This window comes from Schistocerca cancellata, chromosome 2 (assembly GCF_023864275.1).
Source record: "Schistocerca cancellata isolate TAMUIC-IGC-003103 chromosome 2, iqSchCanc2.1, whole genome shotgun sequence".
In the NCBI taxonomy this organism is placed as follows: domain Eukaryota; kingdom Metazoa; phylum Arthropoda; class Insecta; order Orthoptera; family Acrididae; genus Schistocerca; species Schistocerca cancellata.
This window is the reverse complement of record NC_064627.1, coordinates 154,462,133-154,483,065: the sequence shown is the minus strand read 5'-3', so window position 1 is coordinate 154,483,065 and position 20,933 is coordinate 154,462,133. Positions and strand designations below refer to the sequence as shown.

The following is a 20,933-nucleotide window of genomic DNA, read 5'->3' as shown; positions in this document are numbered from 1 at the left end:
ACAAAAATTAGTAGCTGACTAAGATCCGTTCGATCAGTACTCCCGTCCACACACGAGAAATAGCTATTAAACTGTTCCTTTTTTATGTTATGTATCATATGATGAATTCACAGTGTTAACGTGTCAAAGGAGCTGTTTTATAATGCACAGTAGCATCATCTAAACCAAACGTTTTTGCCATTCCTACTGCAGATTACTTCACGAGTAAGCCGTAGCTGACGCATTTCTGAGCTTTATCTAATTTTCATCGTGCGACATACAATGCAGTAAAACTCTTTTGTGTTAACATTCGATGGTTCGGGCAACTCTTGTACCTCTTTCTATAAGTTATCGACAGAAGGGCATTTTTCGTGATGAGAATAACGCCTGTGAATTGATTCGTGGAGCGAAGAGAAAGACAACAAAATTGTTACCTTTATGTAGATTTACGAATTTCTTAGATATTGCATCCGTATTAAACACTGAGGTTTTTCATCGGAACTGTGTACACAAAAAGTACTTAAGCTTTCACTCCCCAACAAAAACATAGGCACGGTTATAGAAAAGTAATCTCAGAAATAACCAGAATCGAAAATAGGATGATAGCCACATTAATAAAAACAATGACCACTTGAGCGCCGGCGCAATATTAAGGAGAGTAAATCTGAACAAAATCACTAGAGAAAGGGGACTAACGAAACGGCGATGCCTCTTCCACGTCGAAGAGACACTGCGCCACTCGACTGCTGATAAACAAAGGAACAGAGGGCTGCCGCTAGCCGTGACACCATCCGAGTAGAGCTGGAGGGGGAAGCTCTCTTTGGAGGGGAATATCCTGCGAGTCATACGCTTTGCCAGCCCCAGCTTAAAGCATGCGGTAACCCATTCAGCCTATTTCTGAACCTTCCCCATAGCATCCAATTGTCGCACGATGGTGGACAGATCACAGTTCATCGAATTTTCCGCTTCTCGAGCGCACTGACGGGGATCATTGTGGATTAATGCTTTTAAACGATGTTCAACAAACCGCGAAAGTCTTCCTGAACGAGGAGAATGACAAATGTCTGCTGTCACCCTTCTACTGAAGTAACAGAAGAATATCTTGGGAATCTTCCGATTTCTCCATTTGGCACTCCATTTTCTAGCGTCCACAGCTCTCTACTCACTGTTTCTAAATCATAATAAATAAATACAAATAACAGCAATGAATTAGAAATAAAAAATTCCAATCGATAAATAAACCCATAGCAACCGGAACATCAACACGCAAAACTAAAACCCTGCGAACTTGTACACCAACTAATTCATTAATGAGTCAGAAATTGTTGAATATATGAAGATTGTCGTAACATTATTAAAATAACAGCTTTGGGGGAGCACTTCTGTTTTTATAAACATCTACTTTACGAACAACACCTGTGACCTGTAGATATCAGTCGTAAAATTTTACCGAAAAAAAACGTGGGTGAAACAGAGAAACTTATCTACTAAAATTACTGCACCTAATATTATCCATCACAATGCGTTTGGCCGGCCGGTTCTAGTCGCTTCAGTCTGGAACCGCGCGACGGCTACGGTCGCAGGTTCGAATCCTCCCACGGGCATGGACGTGTGTGATGTCCTTAGGTTAGTTAGGTTTAAGTAGTTCTAAGTTCTAGGAGACTGATGACCTGAGAAGTTAAGTACCATAGTGTTGAGAGCAATTTGAATAAAGCGGTTGTGATGATGTACATACCTCTGCTCCAAGATGGCTTTGTGACAAAAACCGACGCGCGGTGTGAGGTGCCATGTCACGGATTGCAGCCCCCCCCCCCCCCCCCCCCCCCCCGGCGTGAGGTTCGAGTCCTCCTTCGGGCATTTGTGTGTGTGTTTGTGTTGTTCTTAGCATAAGCTAGTTTAAGTTAGTTTAACTAGTGTGTAGGTCTAGAGACCGATGACCTCAGCAGTTTGGTCCCTTAGGAATTCACACACTTGTGAACATTTGTGAGAAAAACCGCTGAAAAAGGTGGTGGTTTAAAACCATCACTTGCAGTTTTTATTTCAGTGATTATTTTGTGAGTAGGAACAACTACTATAGCGTCTGTATGGTGCTTTCGTTGGTGGGAAACTACGAAAATTCATTCTCAAAAGTAAATTGCTTAGAAAATACTTAAGAAACACATGCTAGAATATGGTTCACAAATATTGGAACCACACCAAATATTCTGAGAGAGGTTGCGCAGTGGTTGGCACAAGGGACTCGCATTCGGGAGGACGACAGTTCAAACCCGCGTCCGGCGATCGTGATTTAGGTTTTCCGTGATTTCCCTAAATTGCTTCACGCAAATGTCGGGAGGGATCCTTCGAAACGGCACGGTCGACTTCCTTCCCCAGCCATCCCTATTCCGGCGAGACCAATGACATCGCCAAATCAATCAGCCAACCAATCTTACCAAATAGAACTACCGAACTATTCAAATAAGGGCAGCATGATGGTCACAGGTTTTCTTTATCCACGGGACAGCACAACGGAATTGTAGAAAAACTGAGCTACATGGTTTTGGAGAGAAGCAGCGATTAATATGATTAATCAATAATTCAAGAACAGTGTTAATCGCATTTATTAATGTTATAATAGCGCCAACCGGTTTCAAACCGACGTAGGGGTCATCTTCTGGGCGTTTACACCATTGGTCGACTATAGTTTCCTGCCATTATGTAGACAGGAGTGACACCACCAGCAGTCGACCAATGGTGTAAACGCCCAGAAGATGACCCCTACGTCTGGTTGAAACCGGTTCGGCGGTATTATAACAATAATAAATGCGATTAAGACTGTTCTTGAATTATTGATAAAACTGATGAACCGGTAATAAAACAAATACGCCATAAAGACTGAAATGCTACTTGGATAATTCAGTAATGAAAGAGACGAGTTGGTATGGGGGAAACTGAGCTAGCCGATCCTCGAAGATTGACATTAAAAGGAGACTGTAGTGGACTGACAAGACAGCCAGTCCACAGTGACGGGTAACCGAAAGGCACGCGTTTACACACGCCGGCTGGCGTTAGGTCTGAAACAGTATACGTAATGAATGCTATAAAGAAAAGTACGTAGCTGCTGGAATACTTAACTTTAATCCATCATTTGTATACAGCATTCTAGATGATACAAGTGAGACTCTCTCTAGAAATGGTTAATGGCGCCTTGCTAGGTCGTAGCCATGGACTTAGCTGAAGGCTATTCTAACTATCTCTCGGCTAATGAGAGAAAGGCTTCGTCAGTGTAGTCGCTAGCAAAGTCGTCGTACAACTGGGACGAGTCCTAGTACGTCTCTCTAGACCTGCCGTGTGGTGGCGCTCGGTCTGCAATTACTGACAGTGGCGACACGCGGGTCCGACATGTACTAATGGACTGCGGCCGATTTAAAGCTACCACCTAGCAAGCGTGGTGTCTGGCGGTGACACCACAGAGAGAGTTTACGAAAGAAGAACGAAGTGCTAACTGTGGATGTAAAAACAAAGGTCGAATGTAGATCCGGAGAAAATTGGAGCTATATCCCTCCCCCCTTCCCCCAAATACTTTTTAAGTACGTACTCAAAAAAGTTATCACATGAACATTCTCAGGGTCGCCGCATTTAGGACCACAGCCGGTATTCCCTTGTAATGGCTAATCGTGCTATCTCTGTAACAGGTGCGGAATTACTTCGTTATCGCCCTCTCCGAACGAAGTGGGCAAGAAACGGAAAGACCACTTGCGTGTACGCTCTCAAACAATCAGGAGAGTGTAATTCGAGCGTGTCTGCGCGCTCCGCCGCGCACTGTAGTATTCCGGCGCGTGAGAGCGTTCGCGTGTTCGCACGGCGGCGACACGACCGTTTCGTCGATGATGGCAGGGCGCAGTCGCGCGTCTGTTCTGTCCGGCTTTAAACTGTGTAAACAACGCGGCCGGTTGGCAGCGGGCAGCGCGCCGAGGGCGCATCCTGCCGCGTCTGCCGCCCGAGGCCGCTAACTCACGCCACAAGGCGCGCCTTTGTCCGCCGACTACTTTTCTGACACCGCGACGTCGCGCGCCTCTCGCCGCTGCATGCATATCTCACTCCCGGCTGCCAGGCATCACGATTTAGGCGGGGTTCTACCGATACACCAGTTGAAAAGGCTCCTCGCGATTACACCTTAAGGGGCTCCGGAAAGGCTCAAAATCATGAAAAGTTCAATTTCTACTTTTTTGCGTTTTCTGAATCTGCAGACTATTACCTTTTAATAGATATATAATTTATTCAATTCCGAAGACTACAACTATTTTTAAATTTTTTTTGAAATCGGCGTGACCCACTGTGGCTCTGTTAAACTGATGTCAAATGGTGTTATTATTAACGTCCGTGTTCATCAGGAACATTTTAGTGATGTGAGATAAAGTATGTGTTGTGGCTAACCTATTTTCAGAGACTTAGCAGCACCTGAACTGTTGAAAAAGTGTATTCACGGAAAAACTCAAATCCCCAATGAAAGTGTAAAAAGTGTTATATGGTCGAGAATCCCCAAGACCGTATTTGTTGGAATAGAAACACTTCACTTTGGTGTGTATGATGCTGTTGCGACTTTCAATGATGGCAACATTGTAAGGTGCAAGGTATTTAGAAATATGGGAATGAAGATTGCTTCTAACATGGTACGAGCGATGCTTGCTTTAGACAAGGAACGCCTTCGGGCTGCAGACAGGGCTGTAAAGAGTCTAGAAATACAAGCAAGAGTAAACAGGAGGAGGAACAAGAGGAAGCTGGAGGAGGAGTTTGCAGATGAAGAAGATAATCCATTCTATGGACCTGGAATGCACTAAAAAGTTAATCCAATCTTTGTCGCTCGATTCCCAAAACTTTTATTTTCTCATACTAATTACATGTTTTCTAAGGATCTTCCAAACATATTTGTTTCAAACTTTCAGTAAATGTTACACAGTACCTTCTGCATAATTTAACACAGCCTTTTTCCAAAAAAACTGTATATTTTTGAATATATAAATAAAAAAATTGCAAAAAAATGTTGTGAATTTTCATTACAATTGAAAAAAAATCATCTTTAATAACTGAACTAAAATTTTGTAAAATCCCTGTGTTACATTGTAGCCCATATTCCAATAAATAATCTGTAAAAAGTTCAACTTCCTACCTCAAATACTTTGTGAGGAAAGATGTAATTTATAAGCGTTATTTTAATATTGCAAGTATAGGGCGTTCCGGAGCCCCTTAAGCCAAAACGGGTAAGATATCGAGAGAAGTATTGTTAGATACTTAATACACGTCCTTGCAGTGAGATTTCAAGTGAAAGGCGTGTGTGGTTTCGGGAACTAATATATAGGGTGTTAGAAACAAGTGTCGGATGTTTTGAGAGGAGGCAGTGCTCATCGAAACAAGAAAAATAAGTCGAATAAGCATGGGTCGGAAAGGCATACTTACTGAGATAAGTCCAGTACACTTGGATCTGGAAATGCATAAACACGTGTTAACAGGTGGTTCTGATGGCTCTAAGCACTATGGGACTTAGCATGTGAGGTCATCAGTCCCCTAGACTTAGAACTACTTAAACCGCACTGTCGCCTGATAAACAAAGTAAGAGCCTACGGAATATCAGACCAGCTGTGTGGCTGGATTGAAGTGTTTTTAGCAAACAGAACACAGCATGTTGTTCTCAATGGAGAGACGTCTACAGACGTTAAAGTAACCTCTGTCGTGCCACGGGGGAGTGTGATGGGACCACTGCTTTTCACAATATATATAAATGACCTAGTAGATAGTGTCGGAAGTTCCATGCGGCTTTTCGCGGGTGATGCTGTAGTATACAGAGAATTTGCATCATTAGAAAATTGCAGTGAAATGCAGGAAGATCTGCAGCGGATACGCACTTGCTGCAGGGAGTGGCATGTGACCCTTAACATAGACAAATGTAATGTGTTGCGAATACGCAGAAAAAAGAATCCTTTACTGCATGATTATGTGATATCGGAACAAACACTGGTAGCAGTTACTTCTCTAAAATATCTGGAAGGAAGCATGCGGAACGATTTGAAGTGGATGATCATATAAAAGTAATTGTTGGGGAGGTGGGTGCCAGGTTGAGATTCATTGGGAGAGTCCTTAGAAAATGTAGTCAATCAACAAAGGAGGTGGCTTACAAAACACTCGTTCATCAGTGTGGGATCCGTACCAGGTCGGGCTGACAGAGGTGATAGAGAAGATCCAAAGAAGAGCGGTGCGTCTCGTCACAGGGTTATTTGGTAAGCGTGATAGCGTTACAGAGATGTTTAGCAAACTCAAGTGGCAGACTCTGCAAGAGAGGCGCTCTGCATCGTGGTGTAGCTGGCTGTCCAGGTTTCGAGAGGGTGCGTTACTGGATCAGGTATCGAATATATTGCTTCCCCTTACTTATATCTCCCGAGGAGATCACGGAGGCTTTCCAGCAGTCGCTCTTCCCGCGAACCATACGCGACTGGAACAGGAAAGGGAGGTAATGACAGTGGCACGTTAAGTGCCCTCCGCCACACACCGTTGGGTGGCTTGCGGAGTATAAATGTAGATGCAGATGTAGAACCTAAGGACATCACATACGTCCATGCTCGAGGCAGGATTCGAACCTGCGACCGTAGCAGTAGCGCGGTTCCGGACTGAAGCGTCTAGAAATGCTCGGCCACTGCGGCCGGCTTTTACATGTGGTCTTCAATCTGGCGTACATTCATGACAATGCATCCCTCTGCACTCCGGAAGAAGGAATGACGCACACTTTGAACGATACCCGTTTGTTGATGTACTTGCTGGCATGCATTGAAGACGCGTCTCCATAGCGTGTGCACGACGTTGATTGGCGTGACGTAGACCAATTCATTCAAGTGTCCCCAAAACCTAAGTCCAGTGGATTGAGGTCTGCGGGACGAGCAGGCCAAGATGTGCCCCCCCCCCCCCCCCGCCCACCACCACCCACCCCGACCAATCCAGCGGTCCTGAAATGTCTGCATCAGGTCTTCGCGCGCATTGTGACGAAAGTATGCTGGTGCGCTATCATGCCTGAACCACATTCGTTTTCGTTGCTGCAATGGCACAGCCTCCAACAAGGTAGGCAATACCTTTATGAAAAAGTCTTCGTCCCAGCTAGCGTTTCTGTGGGCCTATTAATCTATCTTCAAGTACGCTTGCCCATACTTTGATTGAGAATCGATGTTGAGGCCCTACTTCCTGAACTGCTTCGGGATTTACATCTTCCCGTACATACTGGTTATGGAAATTCACAACACCATCTCTTGTGAAACCTGCGTCATCGGTAAACAAAATCTCGGTTGTGAACAGCGGATCTGCGGCACACTTCTGCGACAGTCATTGGCAGAACCGCCCTCTGCCATGGTGATCCTGTAGCCTTACGGCCTGAACGCGCTGTAGATGATATGGATACAGCAATTGTTCGCGAAGTACCCCAGAATAAGAGAGTGAGACACGGCCTCTGCTGCTGCTAATCGTCGCACAGTGGTCCCGGGGATTTCTTCCACCAAACGTAGAACGTAGCACACTCTTTTCCATGGAAGGTGTGCACACTGTGTGGGGCCCTCTACTATCAGTCTTCCGAGGTGCAAGGGCACCTGTGACCCTCAGAGGCTGGAAAAATCTGCCGAACAGCTTATTAGAGGGCACTCTGCATCGTGGATGTTTTTGAGCATAGAGTGTACGGGCTCACAGCCCACGTCTATTTGCTAAACCACAGCATTTCCTTGTCGAATAGTAAGCTTCCATTGCTAACGGGCTGGCCGTTGTGGCCGAGCGGTTCTAGGCCCTTTAGTTTGGAACCGCGAGACCTCTACGGTCGCAGGTTCGAATCCTGCCTCGGGCATGGATGTGTGTGACATCGTTAGGTTAGTTAGGTTTAAGTAGTTCTAAGTTCTAGGGGACTGATGACCTCAGATGTTAAGTCCCATAGTGCTCAGAGCCATTTGAACAATTGCTAACGAGTGGTTGAAGAGAGAAAATGTAACTTTTCTACACCACTTGTACGTACAAGCAGTAAACACGTAAGTGAATCCGCGTTTGCAAGGAGGTAAAACACCATGATACATACCAAGGGTTGACAAAACTGTACAGTAAGGGACAGAAAACACGATGAAAACTAACGTAGCCTACAAGACGACTCGAACCACACAACCGACTGCAGACCACCTAAAGGTAGGTAGAGTACTGTGAGTAACGCATCATAATATCCCGCTGACACATTTGTGAGCGGCCTACGAGCTGCATGGTGATTTGTAACAGTTGTGAAAGAGCAGTCAGTTTTCGAGTACCATTCTCTTAAAGACGTAGTTAATAAAGTCGGTACAGAAAGTCTGTAGTTCCATATTCCTCTGTGGATTTGTGCTGACAAGTAAATATTGTTATGTTTTGCATGTTCTCGTGTAATGCAAGGGACAACGACTGTGCTAATATCCGCAACCAGGCATCGCGAGCTCCTTCCTGTGAACAAGTGTTTATCTCGGACAGTATGTTTTCCTGGAACGATGTTTTTTCTTGCCTTTATTTTTTTTTTGTTTCGATGTGTATTACCATGTCTCAATGTATTCGACACTTTTCTCGAACACCCTGTATATTTTATGGCAGGATCTATCACCACTAGTAAGATATGTTCAGATTTCTTTGTCGAAGAAAGTACTGCGTGTTTATAAATTGGTGTCCGTAAGTGTAGGGACCTTTTTCCTGTCACTAAAACATTACTTAGTGTCTGTATGACGATGCAACTGAAAGTTTTTCGTTAGGGAGTTTCATGAGGTAATTCTTAAAGTTACATGTATTACGCTTAACAATTTACATTTACGAGAAGTTTTTGGAAACGACCACCTGATACATGCCCTGAGCCTGCGTTCCATTCTTGGCCGTACTCAACAATTACTGGAGTGTGTCACATTAGGCCAAATCTGTTTTGAGTACGGTCTCCCAGAACATCGAAATCAGGTACAGCAGTTGAACACATCAGATTTTTTAAATGTTCCCAGAAGCAAAAATCCATCGGAATTAAATCTGACGACCCGGCAACCCATATGTGTGTGAAATCTCATGGGACTTAACTGCTACGGTCATTAATCCCTAAGTGTACACACTACTGAACCTAAATTATCCTAAGGACAAACACACACACACACCCATGCCCGAGGGAGGACTCGAACCTCCGCCGCGACCAGCCGCACAGTCCTTGATTGCAGCGCCCTAGACCGCTCGGCTAATCCCGAGCGGCCGGCAACCCATGCAATGGATCCCTTTCGACCACTGTATTATCTATAAATAATTGGTTAGAATGATACCAGCGAAAGCTTAATGGGAGATAGAGCACTAACGTCCATAAACAATGTCCGTTCGATGATGTCTACAGACACATTATCAAGTAACTAAAGCAGCTGATCTGTGAGAAACGTAGGTAATTTCCTCCAAGAAGACGTCGTGGGAAAAAACAGGAAACAACTGGTTGATTATTCAACACATTGATGCTGAACAAAATACAGTCAGGCAAAGCAAATAAGCCAAGATCATATGTAAGTAAAAACGTAGATCTAACTTTCAATGCATAATCAGGAGACACTAAGAGGAATTCTTTTCGTAACTTGCTAGCGATAGATTTTTGTTTGCATGTTCATATTGACTTTTTGTAATGTCTTGGTTGTAGCAAGAGATCACAAAATTTATGGAAACCGGCTTACAAATATGCTGTGTAGTTTATTCATTATGCAGATGTTTGCATTAATAGATAGTTTTGTGAACGTAAGTTACAATAAAAATTCTGTTTTTACCGTGAAAAGATCTAAGATGGCAAATCTATATTCAGCAGCCGATCATTTGTTGTTACTGTGCATTTTACAGTTCGTGCAGGATTTTTAAATGCATTCATCATGAGGCAATGGAATTAACGAAGTGCTAACACCAAAATAGGAGCAGAAGTTGAAACTAAAAGTCACTTTTAATATATAACGATTGTAGTGCTTGCTGTAATGTGTGCCTCTCACACTTTGTGTGCCTCACAGAGACGAAACTGACGTTAAAAGGCACACAGTTACATCAGTATGCAGGACCTCCATTCATCAGCCAGTCTCGGAAACACAAATAAAAGTAGGTTTGATTTAGCTCTCATGGACGAGCGGACCATGCTTTTCCCACCAGCGTCTTCTCGCCATTGTGTGAAAACAAAATCGAAAGAGAACGTCCTGTTCCCTCTGCGTCAACTAGCGGGCCACCAGCCACGCAGTAGGGTCGCAGTCGGTGGTGTTTCTGGAGTGCTGTCTAAAGATGTTATCAGCATCCAGAGTCTACGCTTTTGCACGCCCAGAAAAGCCGATAGAATTTCTCTGAAATCCCTCGCGTCACTGTGCAACTTTTGCTCGTTAAGCTGAGGGCTCTCTGTACGGCCCACTCGTTAGACTAGGGGCTGAACAGTGGGGTTGTGTTTTCAGTACTGCGACGGTGTCCATGTGCATTGTCCTTTGTCCTGTGGATCTGCAGCTTAACGGCAGCCTGGCAACTGCCCGGCTGTCTGCACGAAACCCTGCTCTTCTCCTCCCCCTTGGCCGTGGGTTCACGGTCAAGCTTGTAAACATACCGCCTCCTGTGTCCCAAGGTAATGACACCACTTGGGCACTCGATATCCCTAGCGCTCACTTGCCCCTGATGGTACCTTACCTGCCCTACATATCATTATACTGTATGTCATGCAAGAAATGCCATCAGAATATGAAAGCACGGCGAGTTAGTACCTCCGCAGCAATAACTTCCATCTCGCTTCTTGAAGTTCGAAGTGCCATTGGCCCCTTTATTGTTATTAGCACATTAATCCATTCCATCACCGCTTACATGGGTGAGATGTGTTATCCAAAATGGTTAGCCTCTTCGCAACACGTTTGACTGTAATTTATACTGTAATTTTTTGAATGTTAGTCCGTTGACGTCTTTCACATATTGGTAAGCAGCGAAATGCCAAAATTACAAGCAACCAGGGCCCATTAATTAATTCCCACTTGAAAGTTCATGAGATCAGAGAAAATTATTGTTTAAGAATGATGTGTGTAATTATTCCTGCCATTGCAATCTTGCAACAGAACAGTGAATTAGAGACAGTATTCGAACAATTTAGAGCTGTCAATTTGTCTCGAAATGCCTTAGTGTAGGCAGAAATGGGTGTATTACTTTTCAGTCCATTACTCATAATGATATTTCTGTGGTTATTTTGTGTTGACTCACTTGTACTGTGACGCAGGAAATCCTTTGGTCTCTAGGCACACTATACAGCGAGTGAGGACCTTATTGGTATAGAGGTCATCAATGAAAGCAGAAATTCTTGTCTACCGACACTCTGTCGTGTATGCACTATAGTCTCGTTATGTGAAAAAGCGAGTGGCATACAGTGAATGCTCTGTGAGGTATATGCAGCGCAGAGCGGTCACTGAATACCGCAATTCGCCCATGGAGCGTGGGTTCATTTGTTTGCGTATCCCAGCTTCCAAATCATGCGCACATGCGCGTCAAAAAAATGGTTCAAATGGCTCTGAGCACTATGGGACTTAACATCTGAGGTCATGAGTCCTCTACAACTTAGAACTACTTAAACCTAACTAACCTAAGGACATCACACACATCCATGCCCGAGGCAGGATTCGAACCTGCGACCGTAGCGGTCGCGCGGTTCCGGACTGAAGCGCCTTTAACCGTGTGGCCACATTGGCCGGCATGCGCGTCAATACGCTCAGCTACTGAGCATAATTTGCCGTCAGTGTTGGCGACCAACTAGGTACTGTTAAACGTGATTGTTTGAAATTGCCACGAAATGAATTAGTCTGTACAGTGGGAAACATTTGTGGTGGGTAAAATGATCAAAAGCTACTAAACAGAACAATAAATAATGAGCTAAATAGTTAGATTTTTATGCTGCTCGCAATCACAACAGAAATCAGAACACATGTCATAGTAGATAACTCATTACCATATGTTTTGTTAACTGTTTATGAATATCTAGAATATCTCTTCAACTTATTTACGTAAAATCTGAGGTGAGTTGATGCTGGAGGAGGTAACATACTACATCTCCACGCTTACTTTCGTTGGCTAGTGACATTTTGGGCTTGGAGCAAAGTCACTCATGGGAATGCCGATACCGAGATAGTGGTGCCTCTGACGCCTCCAGCGTGTGCGTTGCATGTTGCACTTTCTCCAGGTCTTCACATGGCGTGATGTTCCGATTGCCAGTGGAGACACTGTGTCCAAGTTCTGATAAGAGAGACTGTCTGTTGGATTTTTCGGGACACAGTCGAGGGCAGTCTTGTTTCGGATGAATAGTTAATTCGGTGGCGCAGCGTGTTTTCATTTACATTTATTGCTGGTAGTTGAGTGGCAAGTAAAGGTGTTTGATGTTGAAACTACTGTTAGCGTTATTGACCTTAAGACCTTAGGAACACAGAGATAATTACTTGGCTCAGAATACAACTAGCTGCGAAAATAATTTTCAGAATAACGACATTAGATTAATACCCTTATATTGACATTCATGTCGAAAATAATAACTCATCAGCAACGTAGAATTAAAGAGCACAGTACACAAACTAATAACAGCAAAAGGTGTAACAGAAAGATGATGATAAATATACAAAAATAAATCAACTATGTGATACGTATCTGCTCACAGTTAATCGCAGAAAAAACAGTGCAATCTACTTATTAACGGTGAATTTAAAGCATACCAAGCTTTTGTGACAGCAGTTATATTCTTCTGCAAAATTATTTCATGATGAGTCCAATGGAATGCGTTTGTATATGGGCAGAACTAGAGGCACGCTGTATACTTAAGTACAGCGTTTGTGTCACGTGCCGTTTGAGTCTGCTTTGTCCGCGACTCGGTGGCGCCAAGTGGACATTGTATGCTAATAAAGATACACAACGCATGCACAGAGGTGTCACTAGTCTTCATTTGACACAACATTTCATCCGAAGATAAGTGTCGAGAAAACCCTGCGTGCCGTCAACCACATCGATTAATCGAGTCAAAGTGTTCAGCCTCCGGTAACTTTGAAGTTACCTGCATCAAACAGCTTGATGGTAGATCATTCCAGAAGTAGTAATTTCATTTATACGTGTTTAACTTCTGCGAGACCGCTGGTCATGTCATTTCTCGATATTAGCTTGCATTAATTTAGGGAAACCATCGAAATGAAATCAGAGTCGCTGGATCGTATTAGAACCTCCTTTCTCCCGAATAAAAGGCCGGGTTTTTAGCAACAACGGAGCCTAATGCTGCTTATCCCTTGTGTACAATACGTTTTCGTTTGTACATCCTGTAAAAAAGTGAATCCACTATATATGTTGTGCAGCTGATGCCATAATTCTCGGAATTACTTGAAGAAACACATATGCTTTACAATGGGTGGTCAGAAACAGTCTGAAAAAGTAGTAAGGCCACTCCAGGATAAGTTGTGCTGAGAAATAATTTTCAAAAGCTTTTCGATGTGTTGCACCTTTTCTGAGTTAGTTTTCCAATGAGGCAGTTTTGTCATAACACAGACGACAGTGCAAGAGACTGCTTAGCCTTTGGCTCGGGTTCGATCATTACTAACGTGCCACTTGCAAGTTTCCAAGTTTCTTATCGCTCTCTTGCTGGGTTTGGCGACACCGTCTCCGGGGGGCCGATTGAATTTGCGTTTGCAACGGCCTGATTGCCTAACTTCAATGCTATTTAACTCGGAAACGGCGCAACGTATCGATTTTTCTTTCTTAACACTTATTTCCCAGCACAATCTACCCTGTAACACCAGTATAAGCTGTTCAGACTGTTTCTGATCATCCTATATATGCAAAAACCAACCAGACCTGCTGATAAAATAAACCTTTATTCACTCACAGGTGTGGTTAACAAATCATCAGTAGGTATCATAAAATAACTGACATCAGCCTCCGTGGTGCACTCCACACACAAAGACGGATCGTGAATGTGGACAGTATAATATTATTTAAATTTATTGATGCATTTTGATGTTGACTGTATTAATGCATCTTAGTACTAACGCCAGTTTCAGTGACGCGTAATGCTTCTTTTTATTTATTTTACATCGCAGTATGGACGGTATCATACAACTGATGTAAATAACTTTACGATAACTGGTAATGATCAGTGGATCGAAAATGGTTCTGCCAACGATTTATACAGTGATCGACCATTTAACTGTTAATTACTACACTACTGGCCATTAAAATAGCTACACCAAGAATAAATGCAGATGATAAACGGTTATTCACTGGAAAAATTCTAGAACCGACATGTGAATACATTTACACGCAATTTGAGTGCATGGATCCTGAGAAATCAGTACCCAGAACAACCACCTCTGGCCATAATAACGGCATTGATACGCCTGGGAATTGAGTCAAACAGAGCTTGGATGGCGTGTACAGGTACAGCTGTCCATGCAGCTTCAACACGATACCGCAGTTCATCAAGTGTAGTGACTGGCGTATTGTGAGGAGCCAGTTGCTCGGCCACCATTGAGCAGACGATTTCAATAGGTGAGAGATCTGTAGAATGTGCTGGCCAGGGGAGCAGTCGAACATTTTCTGTATCCAGAAAGGCCGGTACAGGACATGCAACATGCGGTCGTGCATTATCCTGCTGAAATGTAGGGTTTCTCAGGGATCGAATGAAGGGTAGAGCTAAGGGTCGTAACACATCTGAAATGTAACGTCCACTGTTCAAAGTGCCGTCAATGTGAACAAGAGGTGACCGACACGTGTAACCAATGGCACCCTATACCATCGTCGTAACTGCCATCCGCTTCACGTCTGCTGTGCAGCGAGCTACCTGAATTTAAGTATTAACTGTATTTTTCTTACTTGTCACTTCTTCTTCTGTGTGTTTTTGCTTTTAGGAAACTTTAATTGTCGAGTGCTAGTAATAGTGATCCACAGATTTCGTGTTTGTTTTGAATACAGTCAGAGAGAGTCCCTTTAGTCAGCCATAGTGCCAGTAGTGCTGGTGTTTGTTTTCAATACAGTCCAGAGACAGGTAGTGCTATTTTCATTGTTTTCTACAAGAAGTGGCTAGCAACCACAGTTTAGTCAATTTAGTCAGCCGCCTTTAGTGAATTAGCAGTCTAGTTAAAAGTTGATTAACTCTCTACAGTAAATTGATTTCTTAGGATGGATAGGATGTGTGACTGCTGTGTACGGACGCAGGAGCTGGCCACTGTTCGCGAGCAGCTGAACGTGTTGATGGCCGCAGTCAGCCGTCTTCAGGCTGCTGCCTCGGAGTGTAGCGGCAGTGGGGAGTCTGGTGCGTCGCATGGTACACCCTAGGTGTTACATGCTTCACCCACTGTCCATGCTGTCGAGACATCTTCACGGGTACCGGGCGCGGTTGGGCCACCCTCTCCCCAAGGGGAGTGGCGGGTTCAGCGGCGTTCGCGGCGCACGAGGCGGAGGGTCAATGTGGAGGCTGGCCGTGTGGCATCGCCCGCTCTGCCTGTGAGTGGACATGTGGCTGCTCCTTCAGCAAGGCCCGAGCAGGCACACGGGGGGAGGGGTTTATTAGTTATTGGGAGCTCCAATGTTAGGCGGGTGATGGAGCCCCCTAGGGAAATAGCGGAAAGGTTGGGGAAGAAGGCCAGTGTTCACTCTGTCTGCTTGCCGGGGGGTCTCATCCGAGATGTGGAGGAGCCGGAAGCGGCTACAAGGGTAGCGGAGTACGTATGGAGTGCACATATGGGTTTTTTAGGTTAGAGAATTCCCTCCCTAGGCCCGACAAGACGCCTCCTGAGACGCGGCAAGGTAGGAGTATGCAAAATGCAACAGGGAATAACAATATTAATGTGCTAATAGTAAACTGCAGGAGCGTCTATAGAAAGGTCCCAGAACTGCTCTCATTATTAAACGGTCACCCCATATAGTACTAGGGACAGAAAGTTGGCTGAAACCAGACGTAAACAGTAATGAAATCCTAAACTCAGATTGGAATGTATACCGCAGAGACAGGCTGGACACTGAAGGGGGAGGCTTGTTTATAGCGATAAGAAGTGCAATAGTATCGAAGGAAATTGACGGAGATTCGAAATGTGAAATAATTTGGGTGAAGGTCACGGTTAAAGAAGGCTCAGACATGGTAATTGGATGTCTCTATAGGCCCCCTGGCTCAGCAGCTGTTGTGGCTGAGCACCTGAAGGATAATTTGAAAAATAATTCGAGTAGATTTCCCCACCATGTTATAGTTCTGGATGGAGATTTTAATTTGTCGGATATAGAATGGGAGACTCAAACGTTCATAAAGGGTGGTAGGGACAAAGAATCCAGTGAAATTTTTGTAAGTTCTTTATCTGAAAATTACCTTGAGCAGTTGAACAGAGAACCGACTCGTGGCGATTACATATTAGATCTTCGGGTGACAAGCACACCCGAACTATTTCAAACAGATAACGCAGAACAGGGAATCAGCGATCATAAATCGGTTACTGCATCGATGATTTCAGCCGTAAATAGGAATATTAAAAAAGGTAGGAAGATTTTTCTGTTTAGCAAAAGTAACAAAAAGCAGATTACAGAGTACCTGACGGCTCAACACAAAAGTTTTGTCTCAAGTACAGATAGTGTTGAGAATCAGTGGACAAAATTCAAAACCATCGTACAATATGCATTAGATGAGTATGTGCCAAGCAAGATCGTAAGAGATGGAAAAGAGCCACCGTGGTACAACAACCGAGTTAGGAAACTGCTGCGGAAGCAAAGGGAACTTCACAGCAAACATAAATATAGCCAAAGCCTTGCAGACAAACAAAAATTACGCGAAGCGAAATGTAGTGTGAGGAGGGCTAAGCGAGAGGCGTTCAATGAATTCGAAAGTAAAGTTGTATGTACTGACTTGGCAGAAAATCCTAAGAAATTTTGGTCTTATGTCAAAGCGGTGGGTGGCTCAAAACAAAATGTCCAGACACTCTGTGACCAAAATGGTACTGAAACAGAGGATGACAGACTAAAGGCCAAAATACTAAATGTCTTTTTCCAAAGCTGTTTCACAGAGGAAGACTGCACTGTAGTTAGTTTTCTAGATTGTCGCACAGATGACAAAATGGTAGATATCGAAATAGACGACGGAGGGATAGAGAAACAGTTAAATTCGCTCAAAAGAGGAAAGGCCGCTGGACCTGATGGGATACCAGTTCGATTTTACACAGAGAACGCGAAGGAACTTGCCCCTCTTCTTGCAGTGGTGTAGTGTAGGTCTCTAGAAGAGCGTAGCGTTCCAAAGGATTGGAAAAGGGCACAGGTCATCCCCGTTTTCAAGAAAGGACGTCGAACAGATGTGCAGAACTATAGACCTATATCTCTAACGTCGATCAGTTGTAGAATTTTGGAACACGTATTATGTTCGAGTATAATGACTTTTCTGGAGACTAGAAATCTACTCTTTAGGAATCAGCATGGGTTTCGAAAAAGACGGTTGTGTGAAACCCAGATCGTGCTATTCGTCCAAGAGACTCAGAGAGCCATAGACACGGGTTCTCAGGTAGATGCCGTGTTTCTTGACTTCCGCAAGGCGTTCGATACAGTTCCCCACAGTCGTTTAATGAACAAAGTAAGAGCATATGGACTATCAGGCCAATTGTGTGATTGGATTGAAGAGTTCCTAGATAGCAGAAGGCAGCATGTCATTCTCAATGGAGAGAAGTCTTCCGAAGTAATAGTGATTTCAGGTGTGCCGCACTGGAGTGTCATAGGACCGTTGCTATTCACAATATACATAAATGACCTTGTGGATGACATCGGAAGTTCACTGAGGCTTTTTGCAGATGATGCTGTGGTGTATCGAGAGGTTGTAACAATGGAAAATTGTCCTGAAATGCAGGAGGATCTGCAGCGAATAGACGCATGGTGCAGGGAATGGCAATTGAATCTCAATGTGGACAAGTGTAATGTGCTGCGAATACATAGAAAGATAGTTCCCTTATCATTTACCTACAAAATAGCAGGGCAGCAACTGGCAGCAGTTAATTCCATAAATTATGTGGGAGTACGCATTAGGAGTGATTTAAAATGGAATGATCATATAAAGTTTATCGTCGGTAAAGCAGATGCCAGACTGAGATTCATTGGAAGAATCCTAAAGAAATGGAATGCGAAAAGAAACGAAGTAGGTTACAGTACGTTTGTTCGCCCACTGCTTGAATACTGATCAACAGTGTGGGATCAGTACCAGATAGGGTTGATAGAAGAGATAGAGACGATCCAACGGAAAGCAGCGCGCTTCGCTACAGGATCATTTAGTAATCGCGAAAGCGTTACGGAGATAATAGATAAACTCCAGTGGAAGACTCTGCAGGAAAGACGCTCAGTAGCTCGGTACGGGCTTTTGTGAAAGTTTCGAGAACATACCTTCACCGAAGAGTCAAGCAGTATTTTGCTCGCTCCTACGTATATCTCGCGAAGAGACCATGAGGATAAAATCAGAGAGATTAGAGCACACACAGAAGCATACCGACAATCCTTCTTTCCACGAACAATACGAGACTGGAATAGAAGGGAGAACCGATAGAGGTACTCAGGGTACCCTCCGCCACACACCGTTAGGTGGCTTGCGGAGTATGGATGTAGATGTAGATCACGCCGGGTGATACGCCAGTATGGCGATGACGAATACGCGCTTCCAATGTGCGTTCACCGTGATGTCGCCAAACACGGATGCGACCATCATGATGCTGTAAACAGAACCTGGATTCATCCTACAAAATGACGTTTTGCCATTCGTGTACGCATGTACGTCGTTGAGTGCACCGTCGCTGGCATTCTTGTCTGTGATGCAGCGTCAAGGGTAACAGGAACCATGGTTTCCGAGCTGATAGTCAATGCTGCTACAAACGTCGTCGAACTGTTCGTGCAGATTGTTGTTGTCTTGCAAACGTCCCCATCTGTTGACTCAGGGATCGAGATGTGGCTGCACGATCCGTTATAGACATGCGGATAAGATGTCTGTCATTTCGATTGCTAGTTATACGAGGCCGTTGGGATCCAGCACGGCGTTCCGTATCACCCTCCTGAAACCACCGATTGCTAACAGTCATTGGATCTCGACCAACGCGAGCAGCAATGTCGCGATACGATAAACCGCAATCGCGATAGGCTACAATCCGACCTTTATCAAAGTCGGAAACGTGATGGTACGTATTTCTCCTCCTTACTCGAGGCATCACAACAACGTTTCACCAGGCTACGTCGGTCAACTGCCGTTTGTGTATGCGAAATCAACTGGAAACATTTCTCAAGGCTGTTGTAGGAGACGCCACTGGCGCCAACCTTGTGTGAATACTCTGAAAAGCTAATCATTTGCATATCTTCTGCCTGTCGGCTGAATTTCGCGTCTGAAGCACGCCAGCTTCATGGTGTAGCAATTTTAATGGCCAGTATCGTATAAATGCTTACGGAAAGGTTCACTTTCCCCGGCTCACAAAGTACAGCCGTTGCATTCCATGCTGCTGACACGGCTAACACAACGGCCACCGCCACTAGCAAAAGATTCTTATCGTCGCTCAGATGTGCCTACAATCGGAACAACTGGAAATGAAAATGATTACTGTGGTGCCTAACTTAGAACGTTAGACCTGCGTTCCATACCAATGTGACACAGGCGAGTAGCGACCGCGGCAATAAACAACGCTAGAGCGGGGAAACCAGGCGATGTGGCAGTGCGACGGGCACTCCCTGCTCAAGGCCGGCTGTGTTTCCCTGAGTTGCAGCGTGTTTAGTAGCTGCAAAACACGCACGGGCGGGGGTCGACGTGGGAACGGGAAGTTCCACAGAGCCGTCCGGCCAGCGTTTAGGGAAACCCGCGTAGGCAGTCGTCAGCGAGTTCCAGAAGCGCAGAGAGCCCGACCCGCGGTCACGGCGGCCGTTAAGGCGGTGTGCAGGCTGAGGTTCAGGTTCTCGGCCGTTCACGCCCACCGGCATCGCTGGTCTAGCGGCGGACGGCTGCTCGTTAACAGCAGCGTCTCCGCGGGGTCGCGCTGGCTTCTGGAGCCGCAGCGTCCTTGAGACGCAGCAGCCGCGGCGGCAGTCTTGTGGCAATCAGAGGCAGTTGGGTCCACCTCTGTACGCAGTGCACATATTAATACTGCTCTTGAAAACACTTTTGCTGCTATCTCGATTCTTTCGAGTCTAACTCTCAGTACCTGTATGACTAGAAACTTACCAGTATTCGTCAAAAAAATGATCGTCGTCATGAGCAACAGCAGTAGTCATCTGTTTTCCTCTGATAGACCAGAGGCTTCCAACCTGGGGTAATTACCCTCTTGAGTGGTAAAATGAAATTTTCCGGGGGGTACAAACTAAATGATTCCATTCTGGTTCAAATGGCTCTGAGCACTATGGGACTTGACTGCTGAGGTCATCAGTCCCCTAGTACTTACAACTACTTAAATCTAGCTAACCTATGAACACCACACACATCCATGCTCGAGGCAGGATTCGAACCTGCGACCGCAGTGGTCGCGCGGTTCCAGACTGTAGCGCCTAGAACCGCTCGGCCACACCGGCCGGCTGATTCCATTCTGTTTCAGTCACGAAACTAAATTATTTTCCAAAGACTCTAATATTGATTGCATAATTATCAATAAGTACTTTTTCTCAATTAGTGCCCTTGATGGGGTGGAGGTTACAGTTTCCTCATATAGTCCACCCACCAGACATACGTTGTCGTTTGTCCCGAATATCGCTGATGATAAAAGTGAAACATACATGTAACAAATGCTAAACATCTCTTCTCCACGTTCCAGATAGTGCCTGCAGTAGTCCAGAAATAGCTTCATTATTCGCTTCGGAACATAGAAATAAATTAATTGACAGCACGACACAGATGTAACTACGTACGGCCTACTACAGTGCTGTACACAGTTGTATTAATATTATTATTACTATTACTATAGTGGCTGTGGTCAGACACT

At 44.6% G+C, this 20,933-nt stretch overlaps 1 protein-coding gene across 1 annotated transcript in view; it reads right to left on the bottom strand.

The window, feature by feature from the left end:
- The window catches only part of LOC126152072 (uncharacterized), a 126,848-nt gene extending 106,907 nt beyond the window's left edge, over nt 1–19,941 (bottom strand). Inside the window, exon 1 of the mRNA XM_049915983.1 lies at nt 19,758–19,941. Coding sequence (XP_049771940.1) covers nt 19,758–19,941 — 184 coding nt within the window. The remainder of the gene's footprint in view (nt 1–19,757) is intronic.
- Nucleotides 19,942–20,933: the final 992 nt, after the last annotated feature.